Source organism: Amaranthus tricolor, chromosome 13 (assembly GCF_026212465.1).
Source record: "Amaranthus tricolor cultivar Red isolate AtriRed21 chromosome 13, ASM2621246v1, whole genome shotgun sequence".
NCBI classification, from domain to species: domain Eukaryota; kingdom Viridiplantae; phylum Streptophyta; class Magnoliopsida; order Caryophyllales; family Amaranthaceae; genus Amaranthus; species Amaranthus tricolor.
Genome location: NC_080059.1, coordinates 6,705,636 through 6,722,963, shown reverse-complemented (window position 1 = coordinate 6,722,963; position 17,328 = coordinate 6,705,636). Strand labels below are relative to the sequence as shown.

Below are 17,328 nucleotides of genomic sequence, written 5' to 3'. Positions count from 1 at the left end.
ATCATAACCAATTAACAATAACCATATTGTTGTTCCATTAATCACTTGTACTTCCCCAAAGCTACATGGCACATACAAAACTAAGCATAAAGAAATAAGACAATAAAAATAAGAATTTATTCATCCTTTTAGTATTATAACATTCCTAATAATTGCTACCAAAACCAAAAGTTCCCCTACTTACTTACTGGAGAGAATTAATGCTACAACTTTCCAAATCTGTTACAATTAATGTCACAATGGCCAATGCAAATCAAATAGACCTGCTTTAATTTCTACATTTGTAACAATGGCCATATCTATATGGGAATTCAGAAGAAAAATCCAAAGAACAAACTACAACAAACATACTAGAGAAATCGAACCATCACAAAGCGTGTTCTCGTCTAAACGGAAATAGGCTCTGGCAAAGTTTCCGGAGGTGCACCACTGCTACCATTGAGAACAATGACATTTCCGTCAGAATCGACATCCACGATAACTGAATCACCGTCTTTGATTTCCCCTGCAAGCATTTTCTCGGCCATGCTGTCCTCCAAAAGCCTCATAATGGCTCTTCTTAAAGGCCTAGCACCGTAACTTGGATTGTATCCTTCCTCCACAACCCTATCTCTGAACCGCTCGGTTACTTGAAGCTCGATTTCCTTGTTCTTCAACCTCTCGAACACTTCCTTCAACATAATATCGGCAATTTCCTTGACCTCGAGCTTTGTGAGCTGCCTGAAAACGATCATTTCATCCAATCTGTTCAAGAACTCGGGCCTGAAGTACTGCTTGAGTTCTTCGGTCACAAGGCTCTTAATACGGTTGTAACTGCTATCCTTCTCGTCGTAGTCAAGGTCAAATCCGATTCTACGACCACCTTTCTCGATGACACTGCTTCCAACATTTGATGTCATAATAAGTAGCGTGTTCTTGAAATCAACAGTCCTTCCCTTGCTGTCGGTCAACCTTCCATCTTCGAGAATTTGAAGCATCATGTTGAAGACATCGGGATGAGCTTTCTCAATTTCGTCAAAAAGCACCACTGTGTAAGGGCGACGTCTAACTGCCTCGGTAAGCTGGCCACCCTCAGTGTACCCCACGTAACCTGGGGGTGAACCAATAAGCTTAGATACAGTGTGCCTTTCCATGAACTCACTCATATCAAGCCGTATCATGGCTTCTTCAGACCCGAAGTAGTAAGCAGCCAGAGCTTTTGCAAGTTCTGACTTTCCAACACCAGTAGGACCCGAGAAAATGAAGCTAGCAATTGGACGGTTGGGATTCTTAAGACCTACACGAGCTCTACGGATGGCACGACTAATGGCTTTAACAGCTTCATCTTGTCCAATAACTCTAGTATGAAGAGTTTCCTCCATTTTAAGCAGACGGTCAGATTCATCGGTAGACACTTTCTCAACTGGAATACCAGTCCAGGAAGACACAATGTGCTGAATGTCTGATTCTGTGACTATAGGACCGACGTCCCCAGCTTCTGTTTCTGCCTTGCTCATTTCCTTGTTCTTTTCTACAAGAGCAGTAATTTGAGCCTTAAGGTCCATTTCTCTGTCACGCAACTCACCAGCCTACAAATGCGATTGCACATGATCAACAAGTACACATAAATGGGAGTGCATGAAAAACTGGAGTCCAGAATTTTGAGATTTCAATAGCAAACATTATATTCGGATAGTAATGTTAACGACATTCTGGTTGTTAGTATTAAATAGCAGTTTCATTGCCCCAATGCCATTTAGTATGAAATATTGGTATTTGGAATTAATTAAATGCTAATATTCAAGAAATGTATTCTCACTCCTAAGATAATGAAGCTCTCATCCTCGATCACATTTTTTTTTTTCACAATTTTCCATTTCCATCTAATGTCACTTTCTTGAGTGTTATAGGATGGAAGATATTTTGTGAAGAAAAAATTTTCATCAAAAAATTGTGAAAGAAAAAAATATGATTAGGCAGGAAAAGCATATATTATCATAATAACACATCAGCAGTATTTACTTGGAATAAAATTGTGAAGAAAAAATTGATTCAGATTCTCCATTTTTCATTTAAATTATCTTCTGAAAACTACACTCCTAAACATCATACTCTTCTATCCATTTTACACAGCGCTGAACCACAGGACTAGATTCAAATGTTAGAGAAGAGTATTAACACTACAAAAAAGTAGTATACATGAGATACACCACGATATATTATAATAATAACACATCAGCAGTGTTTACTTAGAAAATAATGATAGTTTCATAGCCATTTAAACTGTTGAGATTTCCAGTATTTCCACTTCCAATAATGGTTCCATAGACATGTAATATTCTAATTATATTCTATAGAACCGAAAGAAACCAAAAGGACCCAAATGAACCTTCTGCATCAATTATCAATAGGAAAATCAAAATAGTATACCTTTTCAAAGTCTTGGCCCCGAACAGCTTCATTCTTCTCTTTTGTGAGCTGCCTAAGTTCTTTCTCAAGCTCTCTAGCTTCTTCAGGGAGCTGCAGAAAACAAAAGCATAGGTATTGAAGAATGTCCATGAAAAGGGTGGATCAAAGTTATGACATAAAAATTTCTACCTGAGCATGGCGCAATCGAACCCTGGAGCCAGCTTCATCAATAAGATCAATAGCTTTATCGGGTAGGAAACGATCGCTGCAACATATTGAGCAATATAAGTAGTACGACAAAAGTTCACAAACAATTAATATACCCAAACACTGAAGCAATAAGGCCCAAGTGTTTTAAAGGAAACAGTCGTTCTTCAAATAAAGAAAATAACACCGCATCATTGAAATTTTAGTTTGTCAATTAGCTTCAACTCTAGTACTAAAACTTTCAAAATAGAGCAGTAAATGGTATTCAACCTTATATCTGATGAATATGAAAATCATAAAGATATTCGAAGGAATTTAAGGATTTATAACAATACTTCATATAATAGAGAAAGACCCAAACATATACTTCATGCCACAAAAGCATGCATGTGAAAGTAATCAGCTAATTTTATCTGAAGCAACTTTTCTATTATACGATAATGCCAAAACCTTAATCTCAAAAAGTTTGGGTCAATTACATGAACCAATAGATTACTCCTAATGGTCATCGACATTAATTCTCTTTTTGTTCCATTCAATCTTTTTACCATCACAACTTGTAAACATGAATTCTTCATATCCTTTTCAACTCCTTTCGGCCTTCCTTGCTCTCTCTTTTTCTATCTTGCTTCTATCTAAATTCTTTCTAACCATTCTATTATAAAATCGGCAAACTGCAACCTAAATGTTGTTCAGAAGAAGTTGAAACAAACAGGAAATTTTCACCAACTCTACCTTCTTATTTACATAATTGATGAAGCCAGAGATATGTAGTTCAATATTGGCAAATTATAATATAACAATGTTAAATCATGTGCAATTCTTAATTTTGTGAATTTGCACATGATTATTCTATAAACGGTCAAACGGAAACAACTTCATGTTTTTACAAGGACAAGGTTGAGCACATCTGATGATCTGATGATCTGACCCATCGTACCCTGCCTGGGTGGGAAGCCTAAGTGGAATAATTTAACGGTACTAGGATAATGAAATGTGTAATGATATGTTCTTTACCTTCTGTGTATATGACTAGTTTAATGACGAGACTCAAAAAGAAAAAACAGCCATGTGTACCTAATTACATATCAGAACCACCATGATAATCAATGTTCATAGTAGAAACACCAAAAGACAAACCTGATATACTGGTAAGAAAGTTGAGCTGCAGCCACAAGCGCTTCATCTGTGTAACGAAGTTTGTGATGAATCTCATAACGCTCACGGAGCCCTTTCAAAATTTGTATAGTTTCATCTACGGTTGGCTCAGGCACTTTGACAGGTTGAAACCTTCTCTCAAGAGCTGGATCTTTCTCAATATGTTTTCTGTATTCATCAAGGGTGGTGGCACCAATGCACTACAAGCAACCACATTAAACAAGTTATGATTCCATAACTTCTGCATATTTGTGCATGCATAAAGATTCTGTGAGCAATTACAAAACCAAACGTTATTTTCAATTAAAAGTCTTAATATACCTGCAATTCACCCCTAGCAAGAGCCGGTTTTAAAATGTTTGCAGCATCGATGGCACCTTCTGCTGCTCCAGCCCCAATTAGAGTATGTACTTCATCAATAAATAAAATAATCTCGTCACTCTGCTTAATTTCCTCCATTAACTTCTTCAATCTTTCCTCAAATTCTCCACGGTATTTCGTTCCCGCAACCAAAAGACCCATATCAAGAGTAATAACCTAAGATCATTTTTGTGAAACAATAAGTTAACCATTTCTAACATAATCAGTGGAAAATATGGGGAACGCAAATCGTGAATAAAAGCAAACCTTACTATACATGTATATTAAATTACATATATTGATGGTTAAAGGTTCTAATTTCCAGCTACTGAATCGTCAAATTCAATCATGCATATAAAAAACAAGGAGTTGGGCTCACAAATTTGCCATAAATTGGAAATAAGTACCGTTGCTTCAATAGAAGCAACATAAAAAAGTTCACAAGATTCTAGTTTCCTACAGATCTAAGGTCAAAATCGTGAATTGAACAAAGCATGTCGTAAGTGCAAATGATACAGATCACTCTTTTCACCTATTGCATACAGAGAATCACTCAAAAAAATTATATAACTTCACAAGTTTCCATGATTCCATCTACTACATTCAGACATTATTCCCCTCAAAACGTTCATACATCCAAAAAAGCAATTTTGTACCATTAAAAACAAAGATATCATAGCATGCTTCTAGTTTTCCTCAATCCTTCTTGTGTGTGTGTGGGGGGGGGGGGGGAGGGAGGGGGGGAGTTGGTGAAACAAAACCCAGCTTATCAACCAATTCTGCAACAGAATCTAAATATCACCGATGAGTCAAGTTTCAAGCTGCATCAAACAATTAAACATGTACTAACATAACACTGTTCTTTCATATGTTTTGAGTGATGCAAAAATGTCATACCTTCTTTCCTTCAATTGTTTCTGGAACATCACCGTTGGCTATGGGGGGGGGGCGGGGGGGAGGGAGGGGGGGAGTTGGTGAAACAAAAGGGGAGGGAGGGGGGGAGTTGGTGAAACAAAACCCAGCTTATCAACCAATTCTGCAACAGAATCTAAATATCACCGATGAGTCAAGTTTCAAGCTGCATCAAACAATTAAACATGTACTAACATAACACTGTTCTTTCATATGTTTTGAGTGATGCAAAAATGTCATACCTTCTTTCCTTCAATTGTTTCTGGAACATCACCGTTGGCTATTCTTTGAGCAAGGCCCTCTGCAATTGCTGTTTTTCCAACACCAGGCTCGCCAATAAGACAAGGGTTATTTTTTGTTCGCCTACCCAGAATTTGGGTAACACGCTCTATCTGCTGCTGCCGGCCAACAACAGGATCTAACTTTCCCTGAAGAGTATAAAAAAATCAATTCAGCTCAATGCTTATCAGTGAAAATTAATGACAGAGCAGTATACATATTTCTACTCAAAAGTCAAAAAAGATTTGGTATGCAAAGACAAAAGTTCAAGACCTACCTCTTCTGCCAATTTTGTCAGATTTGTTCCATATTCCTCCAAGGTTGGCATTTTATTCCCTGTAGTACCCCCTCCAACACCAGCACCCACTGCTTCTGTGTTTTCACCCACCATACGAATAACCTATAAATCCCAAGCAAAGAATTTCCCATATTAATGCGCTACTATAGGCAGCACAAACGCCAGAACCAAAAAGAATCAGAAAAATTCGTTGTATTCACCTGTGTACGGATGTTACTAGGATCAGCACCCAAGTTTTCCAAAACACGAGCAGCTACACCCTCACCCTCACGAAGAAGACCCAAAAGCAAGTGTTCAGACCCAATGTAGTTATGGCCTACATCATTTTCAAATCATAAAGAATCAACATCACATGTCTGATAATAAGATGAAAAACCTTTTGCAATACCCAACTTAAATTACAAAATTATTTGAGAAGGCATGTTCTTTATATTTTTTTTCTTTCTTGAGGATAGATGTGCTACTTAACATTATTAATATTCAAATTAGCCTTTTCAAATAGGAGAATCCCACATAAAATATTGAGGATTGCTGGTAAACTACAAGCAAGGTGACACTAAATGTCACACTAAAGTAATTTCAGAATGCAGCATTCAGAAATTCTGGGCAACCAACAATGTAGCCATTAGCTATTAGGAAGAAGTGCAACATTCAACACCTGAAAGTATGGTGCTGGTTTCACATTAATACCAAACTAACGAAGATTAATTACACCAAGCACCGATAAAATGAATTCATTGCACTTAATGTGCATTGCAAAATAGGGGGATATGAAACCATTTGGTGATAGTATAAAGAAGAAATAAGTAATACATAACAAGATAGAAGTGATTCACATGCAAATGGGCTCTTCATTTTACGTCAAATACAGGTTCACGATTTTCATTTAACTTACCAAGTTGACGGGCTTCCTCCAATGAAAGTTCTAAAACACGCTTGGCACGAGGAGTAAATGGGATTTCAACAGCAACAAAGCCGCTTCCCCTCCCAATAATCTTCTCGACTTCTACACGGGCATCTTTCAAATTGATTCCCATGGATTTAAGAACCTTAGCAGCAATTCCAGTGCCTTCACCAATAAGACCCAGTAAAATCTGTTCCGTACCAACAAAATTATGGCCCAGTCGTCTGGCCTCTTCTTGAGCAAGCATTATAACTTTAATCGCTTTCTCAGTAAAGCGTTCAAACATAGCTCTAACTACACCCCTGCTGGCTGTCCCTTTACGTACAGAGAGCACAGCCCTCATTTTGGAATAAAAACATCCACTGGTAGATCCCAAAGTATCCAGGGCATTTCCACCACGCAACCCTGAGAAACTTCGCATCCTAAATTCGGGTGCTTGAAGGCTGGCCATCATCTTCACAACCTTATTGCTCTTGGCAGACCTTTGACACGGCCCATTTATTTGATAAGCAAATGAAGCAGGGATGTTGGTGGACTGAATCAATGCTCCAGCCATGACTCACACCAGTAATACTGCACAATTGATGTGAATTTTTTCATCAAAATGAAAGAAATTACATCTACCAACTAAATCCTTGAGATAAATAAAGGAAAAAAGACCTCAAGCTCTAGGTACTGTTCAAAATATAGATACCTTAACACAGATTCCATCAATGGAATATGTATTACCAATATACCAAGCAAACAAGACCTTTGGGGATAAAGAGATAATTAAACCAATACATAACTAAGAGTAGGTAACATGTATTAAACCTAAAGGACCATAATACCATGAATAATCAAACATTAAACATCCCATTAACATACCACCTCATCACTCTGAGTTAGCTACATATTTCATCTCAATTTGTCCCACTAATTTTGTTATATTATCGAGATATCCCAACCATTTTCCTTAATTCTCATTTTCTCATTTATTTCCCCTATTAAATCCACCTATTCAAACATTTAAATTTTTTGTCATATTCTCCCAACTAAACCACAAATTCAATTTGCGGGCAAAACAAACTGTAGCAAACTGAGAAGGACTTACTACTTCAACCAAGTTATCACATTTTTAAAAATATAACACCCAATCATTCAGCACCATCATGGAGAAAAAAAACTAAAAAGTTCAATACTATCCATTAACCCCATATGATAAAACTATGGTGCCACATTTCTTAGCTTCAATCAATATTTCAGCAGCAAAAAGTCATCCTAACCACTAGAACTTTATCCTTAATATTCATTTACATGTTTCTTAATGTCTCATAACATAATTCCCATTCAACTAAAAATCCCCATAGATAAAAACCCAAATATGACTTAGATTTGAGCAAACAATTGGCATATGTTATACTAGGACACCGGGAAATAAAAGCAAGAAATTACTTTCAAGAAATCAAAAAACTACAAATTCAAATCCTTCACAAAAAAATCCCTAATTAGCATAAAATCCTAAGCATCCAGTCAACAAAAAAAAAAAAAATCAAAGCACCGAATAGCTACATGGATGATTGTCAAACAAAATAATTACAAGCAAACCCAGAAAAGATCCCATTAACAAAAACACGAAAAATAGATAGAAAACCCTAACTAAAAAGCTGAAGCAAACAAGAAAGGAATAAAAAAATGGCGGAAAATAAAATAAGCAACTTTAGAAGTAACAGATAACTTTACCTGAAGAGATAGAAGGATAGAAAAATGGAGGAGAGAGAAAGGGAGAAGGAAGAAGAAAGGTGGGTGAGGAAGAGAAGAAAATGAAAATAAAAAAATGTTGTTCCTTACGGTAGAAAGGAAGGAACGGTTTAGATGAGCTTGGAACAGGAAATGGAAATGAAGTATTTAATGGATAATATAATGTGGTCTATGATTATTGAGGCGGTGTGTACCCTTCAAATATCATAACTTTATAAGTATGTAACTCTGTAGTCTGTACTATACCAATACTTTTCTGTCTTTTTTAGTTTATAAAATAAATATTTATTTAATTTATGTATAACAAAATAAAAATTTATGTTTATAAAATAATAATTAAATTTTTTGTTTTAAATAAATTAAATATTATTTTTTTAGATAAGATTTGAGTTTAATTTTTATTTTTTAATTTATTTTATAAATGATAAACAAAGAGATGAAATATATGAATGAAATTTTGTTATAAATGAGTTATTTTCCAAAATAATAACATACTCTCTCCATTTTAAATTACTTATAATATTAAAAATATTATACTGTTCATTCATTGCTTGTAATTTGTAATTATTTTTTAATTTATAAATTTAATATAATTAGGTAAAATATTATTAATTCGTTTTAATGTTAGAATTACTTATAAGGAGGAAGCACTAAATATGTAGGTAGCAAATCAAGGGATATTACTATATTAGGACATTACAATACCTTCTCTTCACCTCTTGCTTGTGTGAGTATATTTACTTGTACAACTTCAAGTTGTTCACTATGATCTTTGATTTTCTTGATTTTCTTTTTCATTGTCTTGTTTGGATATGAATACTGATTTTTCATCTATGGTTTTCTAGCTACATCTTTCTTGATTTTTCTAATTGTGGTCCTACATAATGGATTAAGATATTTTTGGTTGCTTGATGTGATTTTAATTAAATTAGCTAAATGATATTTATTTTGAGAAATTTTACATATAAAAATATAATTTTAAAATTAAAACTGAAAGTTGAGGAATTAGATTAACAAAATGTTCAAAGGAAAAGTTGGTATTTGAATTGAGATTTTTCAACAAATTCACATTCTATTTTTATCTCTTACCAAATTTTAACGTAAGAAATTTTTTTTTGAACTCTTATCTAAAATCTCACCTGTAGTTTAAACATTTCAAAAACCCTATGCCAATTTTAAAATAGGGCCCCTTATAACCAAAAACTCATAATACTTTGTTAAAATTATATATTATATTCCAATATGAGTTAATACCAACCTTTTACTTGAAAAGATGAATAGATGAGTAGATGAAGTTGGAAAATTCAACCCATTTTCAATGGTAGTGCCCTTAACCGACAATGGAAAAGGTGAAAAAATGTTATACTAACTGGAATATTTTTTCATTTCTCCACGTCTACTTTTACTGAGCAATTTTTTATTAAAATATCTAGAATAATCTAATTTTTTTTATGATTTTTTCGATAATAATTTCACCTATTGATTAACCATGAATAATTCTAATTTTAGAGGGTATTTGCCTAGAATAAACTTGGGTAACCCGATAACTTGCTATAGTAGGTAATTCACCAAAAAAGTAAATTGAATATTAATGTAAAATTAAAAAAAAAAATTTAAAAATTAAAATAAAAAATTCTAAATAATAAAAAAATCTAAATTTCTTTACAATATTTTTTAACATTTTTTTGACATTTTCTTTTAATATATTTTTTTAAAAAAATAAAACTTACTATAGCAAGTCATCTGCTTATCGGGTTTACTCTAGGAAAATACCCTTTAAAATTAAAATTATTCATGGTTAATCAATAGGTGAGATTATTATAGAAAAATCATAAAAAAATTAGATTATTCTAAATATTTTTTTCATTTTTTTTTTATGTGGATTGGTTCACTTTTTTATTGGTAAAGCAAAAGTAAATTGCGTGTATTATACTCTTTAAGTCCAATGTTGTACTTTACTTCTCTTACAAACTAAACGGACCATTTGTTGAAATAATTTTAGGGCTTCCATGATTATGAGGCCCTGTACTGTAGCACAGGGTGCACAGCTTGTATACTGGGCCTACTCACAATTCTCATTCTCTCAAACAACCCATACAAATCTTCAAATTCTTTTTACTGATACTACCTCGTTTATGGAGAATTTTTGAAATTCTTAAGTGAAAAAAAAAATAAAAATTAAATAAACTAACTTTCAAACAATTTCCAAAAGTAAGCGTCCGTACCCTAAAGCTGTGCTTTGGAGCTGTTCGCAGTTAGTAACTGCGAACAGCATATAAGACAAACTAGCTGTTCGCAGTTAGTAACTGCGAACAACTATTTTGTCTTATATGCTGTTCGCAGTTACTAACTACGAACAGCTAAGTAAATTTTTTTTTCCTTTATTTTTGAGTTGTTTGTTGTTGTAATTGCACTAGAGACATTAGAATAGGTAATTACAAGTCGATGTATCTTTAAGGCGGCATGATTCATCGCCAAAACTCCGATCATTCATAAATCAATTAAAATATATATGCAACAAAATATATACAAATGTTTGAAATATACAAGTCAATTAAAATATATATATATGTACATAGTCGATCCAAATATACAAATGTTTGAAATATACAGGTGCGTAATGTGCTGCTTCCAAGAGGGCACGTGGTGTCATCCATCGGCGCGTGATGGAGAGGAACCACGGCATATAGTCAGGTGTAGTAGGTGCTGGATCCATCTCCTGTACTCCTGTGTTCGAGTTAGTTTTAGTTAATATTACTATTATGTAATAAATAAAATATATATAACATATTACCTTGAGTTACAGATTATTATTCTAGAATAATATATATAACATATTACCTTGAGTTACAAGTTCTAGTGTTATGACCTTCGCTCCCACAACGACGACAATTAGATCGATTTGGTCTACCCTTATCCATTTCATTGGCAATTCTCTTAGACTTAGGCCTCCCTATACCCCGAATTTGAGCGGGATCGTGTCTAAGCTCAAAGCCCGTGTATTGCGGCCATGACCTCTTATCGATCATGGGCATGAAGTAATGTTCGTATGTACTTGCATAACTTTGACTAGTATAGCACGGATCCACGAACCTCCCAAATGAAAGGTGTCGTTTGATGCACACAGCAAGTATGTGTGAACAAGGAAGGTGGTATATCTTAAGTTTGTTACATGTGCACTTCTCTTGATTCAAGTCAACTTGTTGAATCTTTCCCCCCTTGGACGATCCTCTAGTACCCCTCCCGGTCTTAACTTCAAATACGCCACTTCTGTAATCAAATGCGATTATCTCATGAAAATTTGCCTTTTCAGTATTTCTATTGATAATTCTCGTGGCATGCGCTGTGTACATGTGTCCTCCAAGTAACCATGCGCTAGCACGTTCACGCCTTTGAACAAAATAATCGTTAACCCGATAAAAGGTGAATTCAACAAGTGTTGTCAAAGGTAAGAAACGTACACCCTTCATCACATAGTTGAAAACTTCAGCTAAGTTCGTGTTAGTAACGCCATACCTATGTCCTCCATCATGACACAATGACCACTTAGACATATCACCCACGTCATCAATCCAAAAAATTGCCTCTCGTTTTGCAGTCGCAATTGCCTTTAGACCATTCATTACCTTAACTTGTTGTCTTTGCTCAGCTGTTTTACCAAACAACTTCTTCAACTGAACATTACCCATAGCACGATTGAAGTTGCTAAGCAAATGGCGTAAGCAAAACCTATGATAAGCATTAGGTGGTTGCCACTCCGGCTCTTCCATGGTTGCTAAAATACCAGCGTGTCTATCAGAAATAACGCATAACCCCATCCTCTGTGTGACATGCTTACGAATACAGGACATGAACCAGGACCATGCACTTATGTTCTCCTTCTCTACCAATGCGAAGGCCAATGGAAAGATTCCCTTATCACCATCTTGGGCAATGGCAGTCAATAAGGTATGGCGATATTTACCATGCAAGTGTGTGCCGTCAATGGCAATAAGAGGTTTACAATAATTGAAGCCTTCAATGCAAGGTTTAAAAAGGCCCAAAAGACACGTTGGAAGGTCCTAATATTAGGTCTCACATATACACCCATGTCATTGTCCTCCCTAAAATACCACTCAATTACTAACCCTGGGTTGGAAAGTTGCAAAGCTTCTAAAAAGCGTGGAAGGAGTGAGTAAGAACCTTCCCATGTCCCGTAAATGGATAACAAAGCTTATTGCTTTGCACACCACGCTCTCTTATAATTCACATCCACACCAAAACGATCTTTAACCATCTGACGTACGACAGATACCTTAATGGATGGGTCTTTAGCAACACAATTTCTAATAACATTGTTAATGACAGAAGATGTCAGGTGAATGTGTCCAGCCGACACACTGTCACTACCCAATACACAAGAACCGTGCTTACCCTTATAGGTAACAATACGCCACGAAGATAAATTAGAGTCAAATGTAGCTCTAAGTTTCCACGAACAACCCCGCTTGCACTTCAAGGCCAGGACAGTTTGGTTCGAGGTCTCCGTTCTGTACTCCACATTTCTCCCAATATGATATACTCTGATAGCTTCCAACAACGATTCCTTGTTATCAAACATCATACCCTTCTCAAACTCTCCCTGTTCGGTGTATGTGGTATCACAAGCCCAAGTCCTCCATGAGTTGTCCTCCGCATACTCGTTTAAAGGTGGACAGAGGGCATAAGGTGTAGGAGGAATGATTGTAGGAATGTTGCCTAGAGTCATGTCATTTGCTAGCGCATCCTCATCGACATCCACATCGTCCTCAGAAGGATCGTCAATAAGCTCATTACTCTCATTTCCATCATCCCAAGGTCCCATCTCAGCAATTTCTCCTAAGTTAACCATTGAGGGATTTACAGTTTCCTGAGTTAATATAGGCATAGGGGTAGGAGTAGGATTAGAAGCAACTACATTCCCTAATGGTACTTCTTCTACGTATAACTCCAAAGAGGGACTTTGGGTGGACTTTGAATGCTCCCACATCGCATCTATAGCCTCATCATCCTCAACAGGAAAGGCAATAAATTCTCCACTCAAGGCATATTTAAAACTTATATTTACGGTACCTCTAGTAGGGTCTAATCCAATCTTAGAAGATATAAAACGTCTAAAGTGGTTCAAATCCATGTTCGAATTGCAAGCAAACAACTTACGTCTTCCCCCAACATAATGAACTTTGCCATTATTTTCTCTAATACAACCATTCCAACAACATACTAGTGACGCGAAATGATGCCATTTTCTACATTAATACAAAGAAAATCAACATCAACATCAACTCATGTCCATACAAGTACATTATATTCATTTGATTGTAATCTTTTTTGGTCTACAAATTATTCAAATCCATAATGTAGCCAAGTTCATACATATATAATACACATAATCCAAATAATAAATCAATTCATAAGTTCACAAATAACATTTCTAATACCAACATCAACATCAACATTTTCTAATAATATTCAAATAATATAACATTACTTCAAAATCCAACATAAAGCTATAAAAACAATTAGAAATTACCTTCAATGCTTATGGATGATTAAGATTAGTCTTGATTTAACCACTACAAACCTACATTTGAATAAATAAACAAATTTGATTAAAACCCTAAAATCCAAATATACACCAAAAAAACACAAAAAAATTTACCTTTGTGCAAGCTATAGTATCCCACACTAATTTTGAAGTGCCAAATTGAAAGAGGATTGCACGATTTGATGGAATGAATCAATGATTTTAGAGGGAGAAGGTGGAAATGTCGAGTGAAGTGGGTTTTTGAATTGGGATTTTGCGAAAAACAGAAACTGATCTGATTTTGTAGATCAGGTCTGTTCGCAGTTAGTAACTGCGAACAACATATAAGACAAAATAGCTGTTCGCAGTTAGTAACTGCGAACAACTAGTTTGTCTTATATGCTGTTCGCAGTTAGTAACTGCGAACAGCTCCAAAGCATAGCTTTGGGTTACGGACGCTTACTTTTGGAAATTGTTTGAAAGTTAGTTTATTTAATTAATTTTTTTTTTCACTTAAGAATTTCAAAAATTCGTTTATGGAAATTACAAGAAATACAAATTCCTACTTTAATATTTCTATTGTTTGGTTTTTGGTGGAACAAGACAACATATTTGAAATGTGTTCATAAGTAGATGCAACGAAAAATTAAACAGTTGATCTTGGACAAGACGGCCTCATAATAAGATCGTCAATTTGGACCAATTTAATTCGCGCGTGTAACAACCTCACATATTTTCTCTCGTTTTTTCCATTTTCTAGGCATTTTTCAATTTTTATTTTAAATGTATTAATTTTGAATTTGAAGATATCAATTTCAACTTGAAGTAAACTTTAAACAGAACAATTAAAACAAAAAAATTTAATTTTGACCTGTAAGTGATCAATTTTGACGTTAAACTGATCAATTTCTACCTAAATATAGTTTTATTTCATAATTTGAGAACGAAATTAATAAAATAATATTATTTTCTATGGATGATTCTTATACACAAGGCCTCTATTTATGTGAAGTCGGCTATGATACAAGGCCTCAAAGTTTAAAAGGTTTAAATTATTATAGGGCCCTATAATGAGAAAAGAGGAGCGAGTAAAAACATGTAAATAGTACAACAAGTAAAAGAAGAGCCAATAAAATGACATAAAAGTGATTATATTATTAGAGACTCAAGTGATTACATTAGTGACTCTGACATTAAAGGGATTAATTTCAACATAAAGTAAATCTTAAATAGATTAATTAAAATAAAATATTTTAATTTTAATTTAAAAGTGATCAATTTTGACATTAAAGATATCAAAATTTCTACTTACAAGTTTATAAACTTAAATGGATCAATTATTTTAAAATCTTTAATTTTGACGGTAATGTTATCAATTCAGACCTGAAAGGTGTTCACTTATATTTAAAGTGATCGATTACATATCAGTTATAACTTTTAAAAGAAATCAATTTTGACTTTAATATGTTAATTATGACATTAAATTGACCAATTACTGATCAAGTATTGTAAAAAATTATAATTAGGTCAATTGGACAATTGGTCTCACGATAAGACAATCTCTCGCAATACCTACATTCATTTCATAATAGAGTAAATATTAAGTGTATAATATTTTAGGATAATTTAATAGATAAGGTAGATTTTGACATAAATTCTGAAAATTTTTTATTTCTTACACCTGTAACTCGATCATACTTCTATAATATTCTTTTGTCACGCAACCTTATTATACTTAGGTCAACTCTATACTTTTCATGACACAAAATAAGAAAACATCATATCCACATCTAAAATTCGTTTGTGTATAAGGCTACGAGAGCTTTATTAAAATAATCATAATTTAAATTCTTTGTAAATATATCATAGATTTATTATTATTTTTTTCTTTTGATTTGATTATTTTATTAAATTTATTTTTATCTTTTTATAATTATTTATAGATAACCATGATCAATTAAGATTTTGTCTATGCTTATTAATATTCATTATCATTAATTGTATGCTTATTAATATTCATTATCATTAATAGTATGCTTATTAATAATAAATGAATGATAGAATAAGTGGGTGAGCAGTGAGCACCATACATCTTTCTTATATTTATATCTATTTAAAATTTTCAAATTCATCTTCATTCACTATGACCAACTAGTTAAGTATACCCATCATAATTATACCTAATTTATATCAACTTCTTATATCTGTGTATATGTGCCCTATATAATCGTCATTCCATACAAATTAAATATAGTTCTAATATTATTTAATTCAAGTACTTTTTAACTTAGGCATTTTAAATGTTTGGTATCTTTATATATTTGTCAAATTATTTTTAAATAAAATATAAAAAATTTGCTCATTCTCATTTTTTTTTTCTTTGTTTGACTTTAAATATCCAATGGAGCAATATATTGTTTACGTCAATGATGTACGATATGCAACTATTTAGGTTTGCTAAGGGTGACTTAGAGGTAAATCCTAATACTGAATTGTGAGATATGGATTACTTGTAGTTGTCTGTCTATTTTTGAAAATTATGTGTAAATATATTATTCAAATTGTTGAAGTAAAGGAATTCAAATGAGTTGTTGTAGTGCTTGTTCAAGCATCATCATCATTATCATATTCAATGTCCAGCTTAAAAGTAGGGTTTGGGTGAGAGAACGTGATGGACAATCCATACCCGTACTCCCTTCAAGCAATAAAGCATAAAAAAGGAAAATATTTTGTGGTGACACCTTGGTTGTATGGGAAACCTTGGTGCTCGACGAGTCCCATTTTGCTCAAACGAGCAACTCTAATATAAAATCTTATTAAGTGTGGAGATAAACATAAAATGCATTCTGTGATTTAGGCTTTTTGATTAATCATACATTATGATTGAATTATCTCCTCAATCAATAATGTATGCATTAGGGGCAAAGTGATTAGGATTTTAAATTAACGGGGCCTAAAAAATCCATATACTAGAAAAATGATGATATAAAACGAAGTTAAAATTCAGTTTTGTTTTTAATTGAGAAAATCATTACCAATCTTGTATATATGAAGCTATTTGTATTTTTGTGTATATCTATATATTATATTTTATTAATTTTTGTATAAAAACACATTTGGTTGTAATTTTCTCTTGACATATATCAATTTTTCTTTAAAAAGGTACTTTTATAATAATACATCTAGTTGAATGAATTGTTCAATAACAATTATATGAAAGTATAAAAGTTGTATAATTATTATTTATTAATTAGAATAAAATTATTAAATTTAAAATAAGACCTTGTCAAATATGGACAAACAAAAATTAGTTCATAAAGTTATCAAAATCAGGATTGACTTAATTAATATCAATATATAGGATTGGACTATGTAGGATTGCATATAATATATATAATAAATTAACCATCTCCATTTTAAAAGAAAATGGTCAAATTATGATGACCAAATCAATATTTAAGGATAATTATAAAAAATATAATTGTTTCGATCCTATAATATTTCGCTAATACACTCAAAACAATTGCCAAACTCTAT

General features: G+C 33.4%; 1 protein-coding gene across 1 annotated transcript; it reads right to left on the bottom strand.

The window, feature by feature from the left end:
* Positions 1–95: 95 nt before the first annotated feature.
* On the bottom strand, positions 96–8,464 carry LOC130797849 (ATP-dependent Clp protease ATP-binding subunit ClpA homolog CD4B, chloroplastic). The gene is made up of 10 exons (XM_057660635.1): positions 8,229–8,464; positions 6,498–7,079; positions 5,803–5,918; positions 5,582–5,704; positions 5,268–5,453; positions 4,075–4,290; positions 3,736–3,953; positions 2,578–2,653; positions 2,410–2,499; positions 96–1,568 (listed from the first exon to the last, which is right to left on the bottom strand). Exons 2-10 carry the CDS (start codon positions 7,060–7,062, stop codon positions 387–389), a joined length of 2,772 nt encoding a protein of 923 aa, XP_057516618.1. The 5' UTR covers positions 7,063–7,079; positions 8,229–8,464; the 3' UTR covers positions 96–386.
* Between the last annotated feature and the right edge of the window lie 8,864 nt (positions 8,465–17,328).

Coding starts and splice junctions, on each gene's coding strand:
- LOC130797849 (XM_057660635.1), bottom strand. CDS start 7,062: ATGGCTGGAGCATTGATTCAGTCCACCAACATCCCTGCTTCATTTGCT. Junction 5,705..5,802: donor CTAGTAACATCCGTACACAG/GTGAATACAACG, acceptor TGGGATTTATAG/GTTATTCGTATGGTGGGTGA. Junction 2,500..2,577: donor TTCGATTGCGCCATGCTCAG/GTAGAAATTTTT, acceptor TGTTTTCTGCAG/CTCCCTGAAGAAGCTAGAGA.